The sequence below is a fragment of the Petaurus breviceps genome, unplaced genomic scaffold (genome assembly GCF_028583685.1).
Source record: "Petaurus breviceps papuanus isolate PSGF00001 unplaced genomic scaffold, PetGlider_PUasm1.0 187, whole genome shotgun sequence".
Classification (NCBI taxonomy): domain Eukaryota; kingdom Metazoa; phylum Chordata; class Mammalia; order Diprotodontia; family Petauridae; genus Petaurus; species Petaurus breviceps.
In genome coordinates this window covers 12,565,242-12,581,504 of record NW_027185799.1, presented here as the reverse complement: position 1 = coordinate 12,581,504, position 16,263 = coordinate 12,565,242, and the positions used below count along the sequence as shown (strand labels likewise).

General features: G+C 36.1%; 1 protein-coding gene across 1 annotated transcript in view; it reads left to right on the top strand.

The window, feature by feature from the left end:
- The window catches only part of CNTLN (centlein), a 492,075-nt gene that overhangs the window by 190,016 nt on the left and 285,796 nt on the right, over positions 1-16,263 (top strand). Inside the window, exon 8 of the mRNA XM_069090553.1 lies at positions 4,329-4,491. Within this exon, the coding sequence (XP_068946654.1) occupies positions 4,329-4,491 (163 nt within the window). The remainder of the gene's footprint in view (positions 1-4,328; positions 4,492-16,263) is intronic.

Here is a 16,263-nt window from a genome sequence, read left to right as displayed (position 1 = left end):
AACCTTGCGCATAGTATCAATAAATGGATTGCTTTGACAGTCTTGCCTGGTCTACAATTTATTCCACACTTCCACGGTTTAGTGTGTCATTTTAGAGCTGGCATAAGAAACCACTTAGAGTTGGTTAACAGCTGGTACCATCATCAATTCACTATCTGCCTGTGAAATCGACTCAGATCCACATACAAGGTCCAAGAGGTCAGTACAAATCATCAACATAGACCCACAAACAAGGCCTAAGAGGTCAGTATAAATCATCAATAAAGTCCTAGGACCTCCAAAACCCTCCTCCAGGACTTCTGTAAACATACAACCAGAAAATCCTCTTTCAGGGCTTCCAGTAAGGTCCCGGCACTTCTGTAGAAAGTATCACAAACAAACATCAACACAGAGCAGACAGACAGAGTGCTGGGATACCAAAAGTTTTCTCCTCCTTGACTGCCACCACAAGAGTCCTATTCTCAGTTCTGTTGTCTCTAGCCTGGGCCTCTCCTTGTATATGGTCATTAGCTCCTCTCCTTCATGTTTTATGAGTTCATGAGTTCTAGGGTTCACTATTTGTGGGATTCACATGTTCTTTTTCTTAACAGACTTGATACAAAGCTCAAAAGAAACATGAACTGAAATAAGGTGTTAATTCAATAGCTGAAACAGGGTGTGAACTACTTCTCTGCTTGACATTACATTCCACCTCTCCAGGATCCTTGGCCTTTCAATCTCAATCTAAATGGCCATGGAACCTGGAACAAATAGAGGCACTGTACTTTGTAATCCTGCTGATGGTGACATAATGTAAAGCCAAGTATGAGCAGCTTTCCAGAAGACTGCTGCTGTCAACAACTTTCAAAGTTCTGATTACATAGTATAGTGAACTCTCTATTTATTCAATAACAACTCAGAGCCAAACATTCACAGGAAATCAAGGTACACCACAATGCTTATCATAGAAAATCAAAATACAGCATTCACCATGTCATAACTCAACAATTTATCACTAAAATGGCCACATAGTTTTCACCAAAGTGGTCACACAGTTTTCAACAAAGTACAATTATTAAGTAACTCAGTCATTTAGTAACTCAGTCATTCAATCATTGCCTCCTTAAGGGATACAAAATACAATAGTCAAAGTACTCCACCCCTGGGTAGTGCATTCATTTAATCAATCACAAAGTCTTTAAGTCCTTAGTTCAGTCACAAAGTACAAAAGTCAAAGTACTCTACCCATAGGGTACAACAATTTTATCAGTCACTACTCAGTATCCTATTCATAAGTAACTACTTAATAAATTTCATCAGTCACTACTCAGTATTCATAGAGAGGTCTTTTCATTTTGACTGGAGGAAGGTAGTTCCTACCTGAATCCACCAAACTGTCACCTGGATTCAAAGGCAGACAGCTCCCAGTTCCTTGTCTAGATCTCCTTGCAGTTCCTGCTCCACATTGAAGCTCACAGTATCCAGTCCACTTCAAGCCCTTCACAGTATCTGTTCCTGGAAAAAGAAAACTTAACAGAGCCACAAAGTACTGACACCACAGTCATGCTTCCAGCTGGCCCTCAGAAGCCTTCAGCAGCTCCATTATCAAAATCTAAATTACTTTTTTCCCATTCTCAAAATCAGGATCACTTTCTCCATGGAAATTTTAGTCCAGCAACAGCATCCCAGCCTCTAGATGCTTGCTGAGAGAAATTCTCTCTCTCTCCAGCAGCAGCTGCTCTCCCTCCAGATGCTTGTCCCAAGAAGTTCTGACTATCCAGTTTGTGATTTTCTTTTAATACGGTATAGCTCCTCCTTGTTCAGCCCCTTCCTGTTAAACCAGCAACAGGGGTTTCCTGTTTAGCCCCTTCCTGTTATGTCAGTAACAAGGGATCATACGTTCTGTTTCTTTAACAGAGGCTTAATTTGAAACTAGGTGCTAAGTGCCTCTCAGCTTTCCAATACAAAGGGATCTTCAAATTTCATTACTATCACACCAGTAAAAAAAAAAAAATCTTCTGTTGGCCATGTCTAAACATGTATATGTCATTCTTTATTTTAATTTCATCATCTTTCTGCCATCTTTAGTCTTCTAGACTAATTGTTTTCATTGCCTTTGTCAAAGTTCTAACTTTTTCAAAGTTATTTTTCTTCCATAATGTTATTGTTTTATACATTTTATAGTTTTCATTTCACACTTTTTCAGTTAATAAAAGTTTCTTCTGAAACTGTATATATTTTCATTTTTTAGCCTTATGATAATATCTCATTACATTTAGATACCATAATTTGTTTAGTCTTTTCCTGATAGATGGCCACGCCCTTCCTTTTGGGCTACTATGAATAATGCTATATAATTATTTTCTACATATGAGTCCTTTCCTTCTTTCTTTGATCTCCTTGGGAGTAGAGACTTATTAGATGTATTGCTGGTTCAAAAAGTAAGCTCAAAGAGTATCATTTTTTGGCTATAGTTTCATGAATATATTTTCTTATTATAACTAATCTACTCTTTTTGAATATGGTAATTCTTTCTAGAGCTAGATTTTATTTATGGATCTCATCACACCATATCTTTAATCATAACTGTAATGTTAAATTTGCCTTTTAGTCTTAGTATCTCTAGCCTACATTCCTTAATGCTCATACTTTGTGTATTTCTGTATCCATTTAGTATTACTTGTATATGTATATATTTATGTGTGTGATATACATACACATGAATATATGTATATGTGTGTATACATGAAAAATAGCCGACCTCTCTCTTTTTATTCATAATAATTATTATTATTATTAGGTTGGCAAATAACTGCCTGAGGATTCCTCATTGGGAAATTACCAACCATTACTGTTCTGTTCTTCTACCACTTACTAGATTATATTTCACTTGATATCACTTTTGGATCTGTATCATTATTACTTGTAGGGCAAGGAGCTGCTTCTCAAGGAGTTCAGTTCTCTACTCTCTGAGCAAAGATTCATATGTGTTACTGTGAGTTCAGTGAACCTCCTTCCTTTTCTTCTGTGTGTCACAATCTTTTGCTCTCTAACATTCCTATACAGATCAAGGTTGCTTTTTTCACAGTCTTTTTCTTAGTCAGATCTTGACTATATTACCTTTAGAACATTTGTTTATATCTTCAGTGGCACTCTATGATCCAGCTTCTCCGGACTGCATGGTATTCCTTACACATGACACTCTATCTCCAGATTCTCTGCTGTCTCCCATTCTTGGATTGCTCTCTTTCCTCACCTCCACCTCATGACTTTGCTTGTTTCCTTTAAGACTAAGCTCAAACCTCACTATCTTAAGGATACCTTTCTTCTTCATTCCCTCACCCCTGCCAACCCCCTGTTCCCTCAGAGATGATCTTTCTTTCATATAGTATATATTTTGTATTTTATCATCACATATATGTGTATATGTATGTATATGTATATATGCATATACATATTCATACATATACATACACATATATGTGTGTGTATATTCTTGCCCATTAGTATGTGGGCTCCTTAAAAGTAGAGTTCATGTTTTTTCTCATTTTTGGTATCCAAGTACTTAACCTAGTGACTAGTATATAGTAGGTCCTTAACAAATTGTTTTTGTCTTGATGTTGGAGGATGGTGATATCCTGAGTTTTTGGAGAAAGATAATGAAGTTTAGTTTTAGACATGTTGAATTGTAGATTGTTATGGTGTACAAGACATTATAGGACATAGTCAAACATCTTATTTGAAATATCTGTCGGGCAATTGTTAATATAGGTTGTAGTACCCTAGAGAGACTATTGCTTTATAGATCTTGGAGTCATGTGCTTAGGGAAGTTTAATAATGAATAATTTAATAAATAATAGTCAACATTTATATAGTGCTTACTATTATGATTAATAAAGGAAGCAAGTTAATCACAGAGAACCCAATAACTTTAGTGATCAAGTGCTTGAATTGCAAAAGTACTTTCTCTACTCTTAAAATATCAGGCAGTGAATGGTTATCTTGGTGATTGTATCTTGGCTTTGTTCAACCATTGATATCTGTTCAACTCAGTTCTTGACACTGAGGGATTAAATTAATTGTATTAAGAAGATAGAGATCCAGGAATTTTATATCAAAACATAAAAGGAAAATTGTTAAGTATTTGGCTTCAAGAGTTATAATAGAGATTTATCCATACTTTATTGGTATATATCAAGTATTTGCACATTATTTCTTATATAAATAAAGTAGCCTGCAGTAAAATTTACATGAAAAATAAAAATTAAATCTGTAATGTTAGATGAACACAATTATTTAACTGAGATGATTATTATTTATGCTTTTCTCTATCACTTTCTTTTCATAGGAAAGAGTTACAGGAGCTGCAGAATCTTTATCAACAAAACCAGAAACACACAGCACAGCAGGCAGAGCTGATACAGCAACTTCATATTCTCAATATGGATACACAGAAAGTACTGAGAAATCAGGAAGATGTCCACACAGTTGAAAGTATATCCTATCAAAAAGTATGCATTTATTGTCACAAAACTCTTTCTACCAAAAGTTTTATAATTAGATAATTTAGATTTTCTAAATTTCAGTATTCTTGTTACCTCCTTTTTTTTGAGGGGGTAAGGTAAGGTAGCTGGGGTTAAGTGATTTGCCCAAGGTCACACGGCTAGTTTTGCATTAAGTGTCTGAGGCCAGATTTGAACTCAGATCCTCCTGACTCCAGGGCCGGTACTCTATTCACTGTGCTGCCTAGCCCCATTACCTCTTTTTTATAAATTTTCTTCTAGATAAAGCAATGGAAAGTGCCATTGGATTTGATGGTATTTTGTATTCTAAGAGTAGTAGTTAATATTTAACAATTTCAAGACATGCTACAACTTGAGGAAAATGACTATAAGATGATGATTTCACTTCATATGTTAAAAAGGCATATGATGAAATCTACTTGGGTTTTATTCCTAATGAGGAGGAGACATTCTGTGGGATAGAATGTGATAGTCAAATAGAATTCCCTTTTGTGATTAGAACATTTGGAACTACAACTTTCTGTGAATGGAACCAGAGAATATGAGCATAAACTACTCTTACCAATGAGATACAATCTTGAATGAAACATTAAGTGGTAATATATTCTGGATTAATAGGTTTATTGATTTTTCTTGCTATAGTTAGAAAGTATAGAAGCAGTATTGAATAGTGGAGAAAAATGCTGGGTTCAAGAAGATCTCGGTTTATACCCTGACCCTCCATGTTATGTAACCTTTCTGTGCCTCAGACCACTCCTTGAGTTGGGATCTATATCTATAGAAGTTTCTGCAGTGGCAGTATGCTATGCTGGTTAAATCAAAGATTCTTTACATATTCCAGTATTTGTAAGAATTTTGGGTGATGAATTGACTCGGGAGTTGTGCCATTCATGGAGATTATAATATGGAAAATATTTTTTGGTTTGTTGTCATTCATTTTAATCTGGGGTCATAACATTGTGTTGTTTTATCTGATTTAATAACAGATGGTTAACAAATTATCTTTTGCTGACCTTGTTTTTCATTTTCAATTCCCAAATGATTTTAGTCACCCTTTCAAGAAGCTGACTCTGTAATTTAGATGCATTGACATTAAGTGACAATGGTAATCCGTGACAGTGCACGCTAAGTAGTAAGACTCATATCATTCCTCAAATGAATAGGCTTATAGTACTTAAAACTGAAAGGGAATTTTAGAAATGATTTTGTTTTATCCTCTACTTTTAGAGATGAGGAAACTGAGGCCCAGAAGGAAGCCAAGTGTCTAGCTCAAGATTGTGATTTGTCCTTCATTCTTGAAGAAGACCATGACATCAGGGAGATGATGACATGACTTGCAGTTGACTTTGATTTGAATGAGGGAGGGCTGTTCCAAGTCACTAGTCTATCTTTCTACTCCAGAGACATCTGGGCCCAGTGGCCAGATAGCCATCAGGACAAAGATGACCCAGGATGTAATGGCAGACCTTGGCCCTTTTAAGCTAAGGTCTTTTCATGTTCTCACTTTGAGTGAGGCAGTGCCCATTCAGTGAATAGGCCTCTTTAAGAAATGAGTCAAAGGAAAGCCCTTTAATAAAAAAAAATTAAGATTGGGAGGGGAAGACCCTCAGGGTTTTTGTGAAAAGTGAAACCCTTACTATTTACATTCACTGTAAGCCTGGAGGCCCCAAAATAACCCTTAAGTAGTGCTTGGGCCTCGACCAATTTTTGTCCAGTACACAGATCCAGATACAACACAGATCCAGAGTGCATTAAAATAGAAAGGGAGACTGGTGACTTTGCACAGCCCTACTTCACTCAGATCAAAGTCATTTGCAAGTCATGTTATCATCCCCCTGATATTTCAGTCCTCTTCCAGAACAAGGACAAACCATAACCTATGAGTAGTCCAAGCTGCCTGAATAGGGACCCAACTGGCCATTTCAGGTGGGCAGCTCAGGTCATCCTCCCCTTATCTCAGTTCCCTCTCTTCCCCTCTTCTCCACTTTCTTCTCCTCTCCTCCTTTTTAATTAAAATTTAGTGTTCTTTCCACTGTGCCATACAGGTATTAGTCATCTGATCAAGCATTTGAGCAAAAACAATTTATAACAGAATTTATCTACCTTTATACTAAAATGAATTTATTAAAATTTAAGATTAACATATAGTTAAATAATAAATAGGTAATCTCTGACTTAAATTCTTCTAAATTTTATGTATTCCATACATTCAAACTATCACCTAGAGGTAATGGTAGCCACAGGAATTCTCCTTCCTTCTGTTGCAGATTAGAATTTATTTTCATCCTTCCTCTTCTATCTGTACTGACAGTAGTCAGTAGTCCTGTCTATTTGAACAATTCTGTTTAAGAAACATTAAGTGCCTATTTTGTCATGTAAGATATTGTGATGAGTGTTGGGGCAAAGGAAAAAAAATGAAACTAATCCCTGCCTTTAAGAATCTTACATTCTGCTATATACAAGTAAATATAGAACAAGGAGAGGCACTAATCATGGAGGAATTTTGATCATTGAAGGAAGATGAGGTAGGGGGAGGGGTGTGTGGAGCCAAGATGGTAGAGAAAAGTCAGAAGTACTCCAAAAGTACTAATACCTCAAAACAAATTCTGGAATGGCAGAACCCACAAAAGGAAGGGGTGAAATAATTTTCTATCCCAAGACAAAACCTAGAAGGTCAGCAAGAAAGGTCTGTTGCATTGGGGTGAGAGTGGAGAACTCACTGTGCCCCATCAAACCAGTAATAGGCCTTGGGATTGACTGAATAGCAATGGCAGTTTCTGGACCTCAGAGCCCAGAGGTGGTAAGAGGGTCCTACATATAGTCAGAAGAAGGTTATAGGGGTCCTTTTGCCTGCACTGGGGGCAGGACTCTTTTTCCATTTCTCATATTTGAATATGAGTCACAGTCTTGGGTCTCAGCTCCAGGGTAAGGAGGAGCAGTAGCACACAAGAGCTTGTAACTCTAGGGTTGTTAGTACCCTAGTCATAGTTTTAGGGTGGAAAAGAGTCCTTTACAGTGAATATAAAGATGGCTGGTCACTCAGAGACCAGAGCACAGGCCAGGAGAGTAGTAAACATACTTTCCCCAGAAGATACCACCTTGGAAAAACTGAAAACCTACATGTCCCCAGAATTATCTCTGCAACAGCTGTACAAAACACATTTCGTGAGACTGTCTCCGTTCACTCCAGCATGAAGTTAAAAGTCATGAAATAGACTGAACAATGAACAAACAACATAAAAAGATCCTGACCATAGAAAGTTAACATGGTGACAGGGAACATCAGAACAGAAACTCAGAAGATAACAAAGTCAAAACTGCTACATCCAAAGCCTCAAAGAAAAATATGAATTTGTTTCAGGCCATAGAAGAGCTCAAAAGGGATTTTAAAAATCAGTGAAGAGGGGCAGCTAGTGTAATGGGAATGTAAAATTTTAAGATCTTCCCTTCCCCTAGGCTAAAGTGCACCTGGAACCTGTGGTGGGAGGCTTGTTTTTCAGTAGATACTTTTTGATTGGGCAGTGGGTCAAGAAGGTTGTTACATTCTCTGAGCCAGGAGAAGGCTATATAAGCCCTGATGTGAAGCTTTGTTTTGGGGGCTCACTTTGACAAGTGTTCTGTGATTTGATCAGATGAGACTCTGGGAAGCTGTTGTTGAGAGCCCCCCCCCAGCTTTGAAAAACCCAGATGTTGATTTGGTATGGATGTAATGGTTGGACAGTTTGGAAAGCTGTCTGCTTGATCTCTTTCTCTGTCTTGATAATTCTGTCTGTATACTCTAAAGGTGCTGACCTTTTTCCCCTGAACTAGGTAAACGATGTATGTTTGACTGATTAAAGTAAGCTTGTTAACCAATTTTGAGTTGCTTTCCTTTAGCAAAGCAGATCCAAGAACCTGTGTTGGCAGCCACCCTGGTAATTTTGGGGTGCTTACTGCTACAGCTAGGTAGTGCAGTGAATATAGCACTGGGCCTGGATTCAGGAGGACCTGAGTTCAAATCTGGTCTCAGACACTTGACACACTGTTTGACCTTGGACAAGTCACTTAACCCCAATTGCCGTGCCTTCCTCCCTCCAAAAAAAATCAATGAAGAGAGGTAGAGGAAAAATTAAGAAGAGAAATGAGAGTGATGCAAGAAAATGGTGAAAAATGAGTTTGTAAAAGAGTCACAAAAAATACTGCATAAAATAACACCTTAAAAACCAGAATAGGCAAAATGTTAAAGGTGCCTAAAAATCCAATGAAGAGAAGAATGTCTTGAACAGCAAAATTGGTCAAATGGAAAAAGATATACAAAAATTCACTGAATAAAAGAACTTAAAAAGTAGAATCAACCAAATGGAAAAGGAGGTACAAAAGCTCACTGAAAAAAAATAATTCCTTAAAAATTAAAATTGGGCAAGTAGAAACAAATGACTTTGTGAGACATCAAGAAACAATCAAAAAAAATTGAAAGAATGAAAAACTAGAAGAAAATATGAAATAGGTCATTAGAAAAATAAGTGGCCTGGAAAATCCAGGAGAGATAATTTAAGAATTACTGGACTCCCTGAACCACGAGTAAAAAAGATTCTAGACATCATCTTTCAAGAAATTATCAAGGAAAACTGCCCCGATATTCTAGAAGCAGAGGGTAAAATAGAAATTGAAAGAACCACCAATCACACATGAAAGAGATCCCCAAATGAAAACTCCCAGGAATATTTTAGTCCAGAGCTCCCACATCAAGGAAAAAATATTGCAGGCAGCCAAGAAAGAAGACCATGAATCCAAGAAGCAGAGATAAAGAAAATATTCCAGACATGATGAGCTGCTTGTATAAATGCTCCATACTTCAGGCCAGTCCAGGGTAATATCTGTGGTGATATGACTGGTACTGTTGAAGGTAATGAGAGAGAGAAATGGTTGGTAAATATTCTGCCACCATTTATCTTCTTATTGCTATTTCAGGTTCCCATAGGTCCACTACTCTTTTATAGGAGCACCTCTTAAATGATTATCATACTTTTGTTTGCTCCTTTCTCTCAAAAGGGGCAAAGGAAACAAGCATTTATTGGGTACTTACTATGTGTTATACATTTTAGAAATATCTCATTTGTTCCTCATAACAACCCTAGGACATAGGTGCTTTTTTATAGTTGAGGAAACTAAGGCAAAATGGTTTAAATGACTTGTACAGTCTTACACAGCTGCTAAGTGTCTGAGACCAAATCTGAAATCAGGTCTTCCTGACTCCAGGCTTCCATTACACTCACAAACTACCTAGTTGTCAGAGGTTTTGGACTTCTCCACAAGCATTTTTAACACTTCACTTATTATGATTAAATTCCCCAAGTAGCTTGAGTCTAATTTTCCTCAGAAATGTTAATGAATGTTATTTCAGATTTCTGTGTACAAAGACTCACTACACTAGTAGTGTCTGCATGCAACTTTATTTTTTTTTTATAGAGTCTAAGTGAAAATAAATGAAATATCCTTGTATGTAGGAGAGAGCTTTTTCATTCCTTTTCCACGTTTTGGTCTTTTTATATTAAACACCTAGTAGTGTCTGGCTACTATATATGTATATAGTATTAAGAAAAATCTTTTGATTTTTACAAAAAGTTAAAAAAGGAAGCTGGGTACTGCAGTGGATACAGTGCTGGGCCTAAAATCAGGAAGATTTATCTTCCCAAGTTAAAATCTGACCTCAAATACTTACTGTGTGACCTTTAGCAAGTGACTTAACCCTCTTTGCCTCAGTTCCTCGTGTATAAAATGAGCTGGAGAAGGAAATGGCAAACCACTCTGGTATTTTTGCCAAGAAAACTCCAAATAGGTTTAATGAAGACTTGGATACGACTGAAACAGCTGAACAACAAAGCGGTAAAAGTTCCTACAAAGTTTGAAAAGGGCTCTATGCTTGCTTTTAAGAAAGCATAAAGCAAAAGTTGTGAGATTGTGTTTAATTCCATAGAAGGCTAGAGAATGAGAGAAGCTTTGGTGAAAAGGATCCACATGTGGAATGTGGACAGAAGGTAGGCTAGCCTTGTATTTGATGAAAATTCAGAGAAAGATTGAAGAAATATTTCCAAAATTGTAACACTGAGGACCTCACCTTCCAGAATTCTTGCCCTAGGTCATTGACCACCTGCATTTTATAGTTTTAACAGTCCCAGCATGTACCATTGGGAGAGCTTTGCAGAGGGGAAGTTCTCAATTACATTTTGATAGGGGAGAGAAAGGAGAAATTATTTTTCTGGTATCCCAAGTTGTAATTCTAAATGCATTTTCTAGAAATACTGTTACACATAATGATTAGGTTTGTTATAATCATTAGTGCCGGACTATGCTTCAGGTACAGCTTAAGTAAAATAAGCAGGTTTTGTGGCTTGATCTGAAAACCCCAAAGCTATCTATATTAACATCATTTCTATGTCAAATTTCAAATCTAAAACATAAGATTTATAAATTAAATTTTAGAACATAATCATTTGTAGAATTTGGGCTGTTTATATTTAAATTTGACAGTTTTGTATGATTTAAAAGCCAAATTCTCTTTTAACTATTGTTTTTTCTAGCACTTTCTCTCCTTTAATTTCTTTTTTTCCTTTCTTTTTTTTCTTTTTGGAAGGGGGAGGGCAGGGTTAAGTGACTTGCACAAGATCACAGGGCTAGTAAGTGTGTCAGGTGTCTGAGGTCAGATTTCAACTCAGGTCCTCCTGACTCCAGGGCTGGTGCTCTATTCACAACACCACCTAGCTGCCCCTCTCCTTTAATTTCTTAAAAAAGGGAACTCCTTCTTTCCCTTGAGTCCCTAATTCACTCTTTTAAAAGAATAACCTGGCAGATTATCTTCATCTGTGGTTTTGAGTTTAAAGCCAGTTTTGTATCTCTCAGTTGCTAGGACTTCTGTTTCTCATTGCTCTCCAGGATAGTTGGATCAGTTCACAACTCCATTAATAGTGCATCTGTGTCCCAGTTTTCCCATATCCCCTCCAACATTTATCATTTTCCTCTTTTTTCATATTAGCTAATCTTATAGGTGTGAAGTGACTCCTCAGAGTTGTTTTAGTTTGCATTTCTTTAATCAGTAGTATTTTAGGGCATTTTTTCATATGTCTGAAAACTGCCTGCTTATATCCTTTGACCTTTTATCAATTGGGAAATGACTTACATTTTTTATAAATTTGTCTCAGTTCTCTAATATATTCGAGAACTGAGGCCTTTATCCAGGATAAATTTTTTTGCTGTAAATTTTTTTCCCCAACTTTTCCTCTTTCCTACTAATTGTGGTTGTATTGGTTTTGTTTGCATAAAAACTTTTAAATCTAATGTAATCAAAATTATACGTTCTATATTTTGTAATGCTTTCTGTATCTTGAATAAACATTTATTTTGAAAGAACGTGCCAGAAAAGCATAAAATATTTGTAAGTTTTCTTCCAATCGTAGAAAGCTTTCTTTTCCCTTTTTCTTGGTGATTTTTCTTTAAAGACACTCTACTTTTTTCCTATCTTGTTTTCAGGCTGGGAGTTACTAGTTTCTTACTGGTACAGTGAAAAGGAACTCCTCCACCAATTCAGATCAGTAACTGTTCTGTAAATCTTAGTCTTGGGGAGTTGCCTGAGCTAATAGGAGATTAAAGAACTTGTCCACGGTCATCTTGAGTCCAGCTCTTCTTCACCCAAAGGCCAATTTTGAATCCATGATGCCACAGTGCTTCTCAATATAATAATTTAAAGGAACTAAGTACATTAAAATAGAACACTGAAACACCAATTAAGCAGAAATTCTGATAAAAATATAATTAAACCTGTTTCATAATATCTCTTTGTGTATTTCTATATTTTCTACTCATATTTTTATTACCATTAATATCAGTTGCCAAGGTTTATCACATGTTGTTTCCACAGATATCTCTCATCTCTTTTCGTCATTCAAATATCTGCCACCACATTTCAGGTTCTCTTCTCTGAATTACTGAATAGACCCATGCTTGATCTCCCTGCTTCTGGTTTCCCCCCTCTCTAATCTAGCTTCCATAGACCTGTTAAAATAATCTTTCCAAGGTATAAATTTGGGGATATTATTCTCTTGCTAAACACATTCAATGTATTCCTTTTGTCTTTAGTATAAAATACAAATTATTATTTTTTCCACTTGAATATTTTCAGAATGTGGCTACAGCTTACCTTTATAAACTTATTTTGCATTAGTCCTTTTTATATGTCCTGTGTTCCATCCAAACTGGCATATTTGCTATTTTCTAAATTCATCAGTCTACCGTCTGTGTGCCTATTGCCTGAGCCACCCTCCCTTCCAGGATTATACTCTTTACCTCTGCCTCCTAGAATCCAATGTTTCTTTAAAGGTTCCATTCATACTCCATCTTTTATGAGAATCCTATTGTGAAATGTGTTAGTGTTTTCTCCTTTCTCATATTATAATGTTTATGTTTATCTGTTTTTATTTTGTGTCCTAATTCACCCCACCCCATTCCCTAAAATATAAGCTCCTTGAATATGGGAATTATTCAGTTTTGTTTGTATATGCTTAGCACCTAACATAGCGCCTGACACATTGTAGGTGCTTAGTAAATGTTTATTGGATTAGATTGATCTCATAAAATGTGGCGTCTAGAACTAAACACAATATTCTAAATATGGCCAGATGTGGCTAGAACAGATTTCAGCAGTCTTATTACCCTTCTAGTCACTTCAGTGTTTAAGAATCACATATCTAGCAAAATGGACTGCATTTTAACTAAGGAAAAAGATTTAAAATTAAGTTCTGGCATGAGCCTTTGTTATAATCAAGAATTTCCTTTAATCTCTGGCTGTTTAACATTGGAATTGTGTAGTACAACATTGTAAAAAATCACTTTCAAAGTCCTTATTTTTAAAAAAAATAATATCTCATTTACATAGACTCCTTTAAAAACAAGATTTCCATTAAGATTCAGGTTTTCCTAACATATCTCAATTCTATGTCCTTGTTTATTATAAGGTTCTCTACCATCTGATCCTTCTGACATCTCACCCAACCTTATCTCTTGATTAAAGAGTTGTTAGTCATTCCTTTTTTTTTTTAAAGAACTTGCTCCATGTACACTGTAATCCAGAGCAAGTACTCATCCTCTTTGTTGTTTCTTAAACAAGACACTCCTTCTCCCAACACTTTAATTCTTGTTGTTGTTCAGTCATTCAGTCATGACCGACTCTTCATGACCTCATGGACCATAGCTCTCTGAACCCTTCTATCCTCTGCTATCTCCTGAAGTATCCAGGTTCATGTTCATTGTTTCCATGATACCATCTATCCATTTCATCTTCTGTTGTCCCCTTTTTCTTTTGCTTTCAGTCATTTCCAATACCAGAATCTTTTCCGAAGAGTACCATCTTCTCATTATGGTCGGGGTACTTTAGCTTCAGCTTCAGTATTTGACCTTCCAATGAATAGCTTGAATTAATTGACTGATTTAATCTCCTTGCTGTCCAAGGATCTCTCAAAAGTCTTCTCCACCACAATGATTCAATAGTGTTAATTCTGCAACGCTAAGTTTTCCTCACAGCCATACATTGCTACAAGAAAAACCATAGCTTTTTGACCATATCAATCTTTGTTGGCAAAGTGGTATCTCTCCTTTTTAGTATACTGTCTTGATTGTTCATAGCTTTGCTTCTACAGAGCAAATGGTTTTTAGATTCAATGACTGCACTCACCACCTGCAGGGATCTTTGAACCCAAGAAAATAAAATCTGATGCTACTTCTATTTCTTCTCCCTTTATTTGCCAGGAAGTGATGGGACCAGTTCCCAAGATCTTAGTTTTTTAATATTTAATTTCAAGCCAGCTTTTATACTTTTCTCTTTCTCCCTCATCAAGAGGCTTCTTAAAGTTTCTTCAATTTCTGCCATTATCATGGTATCATCTGTATATCTGAGATTGCTGATATCTCTCCTGGCTACTTTAATTCTGGCTTTTGACTCATCAAGCCTGGCATTTCACACTGAGTATTTACCTATATAGAGAAAGTTTCTCTTTTAAAACCATATTAAAAGTTCATCTCAACAAGGCCTTCTCCTTTTCCTCCCAAACCCCACCTTCCCCAGTCACTTCCTGCCTTCTCACTGAAATTTTATACCTCTATTTTTTTTTCTCATAAGTGTTCTACTCTTTGCATTTCCAGTGACTGCTTTTTATATAAATTCTTTATTTGTAAACACTCAGAAACATTTTTTACATTTCCTAAATTTATAGCTATTTCTATGTTACTACATAAATATCGAGGCAGCTTGGTACCTGAGACAGAAAGCTGACCTCTGGTTAGGAAGATGAGAATTTAAGGCCTGTTTCTAACATATACGGGCATACCTTATTTTATTGTTCTTCACTTTATTGCACTTTGCAGATATTACATTTTCCCCCCTACAAATTGAAGAGTTGTGGCATCCCTACATTGAGCAAGTCATTTGGTGCCATTTTTCTAACAGTATGTGTTCACATCATGTCTCTGTGTCACATTTTGGCAATTCTCACAATATTTCTCACTTCTTAATTATTATTATATTTGTTATAGTGATGAGTGATTTTTGATGTTACTGTTGTAATTGTTTTGGGGTGCCACCAACTGTGCCCATATAGGACAGCAAATTTAATTGATAAATATTGTGTGTTCTGATTGTTCCATCTACCAGCCACTCTCCTGTCTCTGTCTCTGTCTCTGTCTCTCTCTCTCTCTCTCTGCCTCTGTCAATGTCTCTGTCTCTCTCTGTCTCTGCCTCTCTCTCTCTCTTCCCCTCCCCCTCCTTGGGCCTCCCCACTATTTTCTGAAACATAGCAATCTTTAAAAATATTATATTAACTTAATTGATAAAAGCATTTGTGGAGTTTTAAGAGGATTCTAACTTTGACAGAATTTCTGCTGTGGATAAAATGCTATCAAACAGCATATCACATTTTACAGAGAAATCTTTTGTGAAAAGAGTCAGTTGATGTGGTAATCTCCATTTTTGTGTTATTTTAAGAAATTGCCTCAGCAACCACCACCTTGATCAGTCAGGAGCCTGAATCAACATGTAGGGAAGATCTTCCACCAGGAAAAAGATTATGACTTGCTGAAGGTGAAGATGATGGTTAGCATTTTTTTTTTTAGCAATAAATTATTTTTAAATTAAGGTATATACATTTTTTAGACATAATAGTATTACAATCTTAATAAAGCAAACTATAGTGTAAATATAGCTTGTATATGCATGAGGATATAAAAAATTGTGTAACTTGCTTTATTGTCATATGTGCCTTATTGTTGTGGTCTAGAACTGAACTCACAGTATCTTTGAAGTATCCCTGTACTGCCTTGTGTCCTTGAGTAAGTCGCTATAGAAGTATGACTCAGTACTTCCCTGTGTCCAAAGTTGATCAAAATATGTCTCAGTTTAACGTATTTTGTCCCCTGGACTTGTTACAGTTACCTTTGTAGACAGTAAATGGATATCAAGTGTGTACTCCATATACTTTTTAAAATGTCAACAACAGCAGATTTAAAGGTAGAGTCTTGGCAAATAGAGGAGAAGACATGGAAGCAATGTTAGATTTTATGTTTTTGGCTTCAAAGATCACTGCAGATGGTGACTATAGTCATGAAATTAAAAGATATTTTCTCCTTGGAAGGAAAGTTGTGGCAAATCTGGACAACATACTAAAAAGCAGAGTCATCTCCTTGCCAACAAAGATATATATATATATATATATATATATATATATATATATATATATA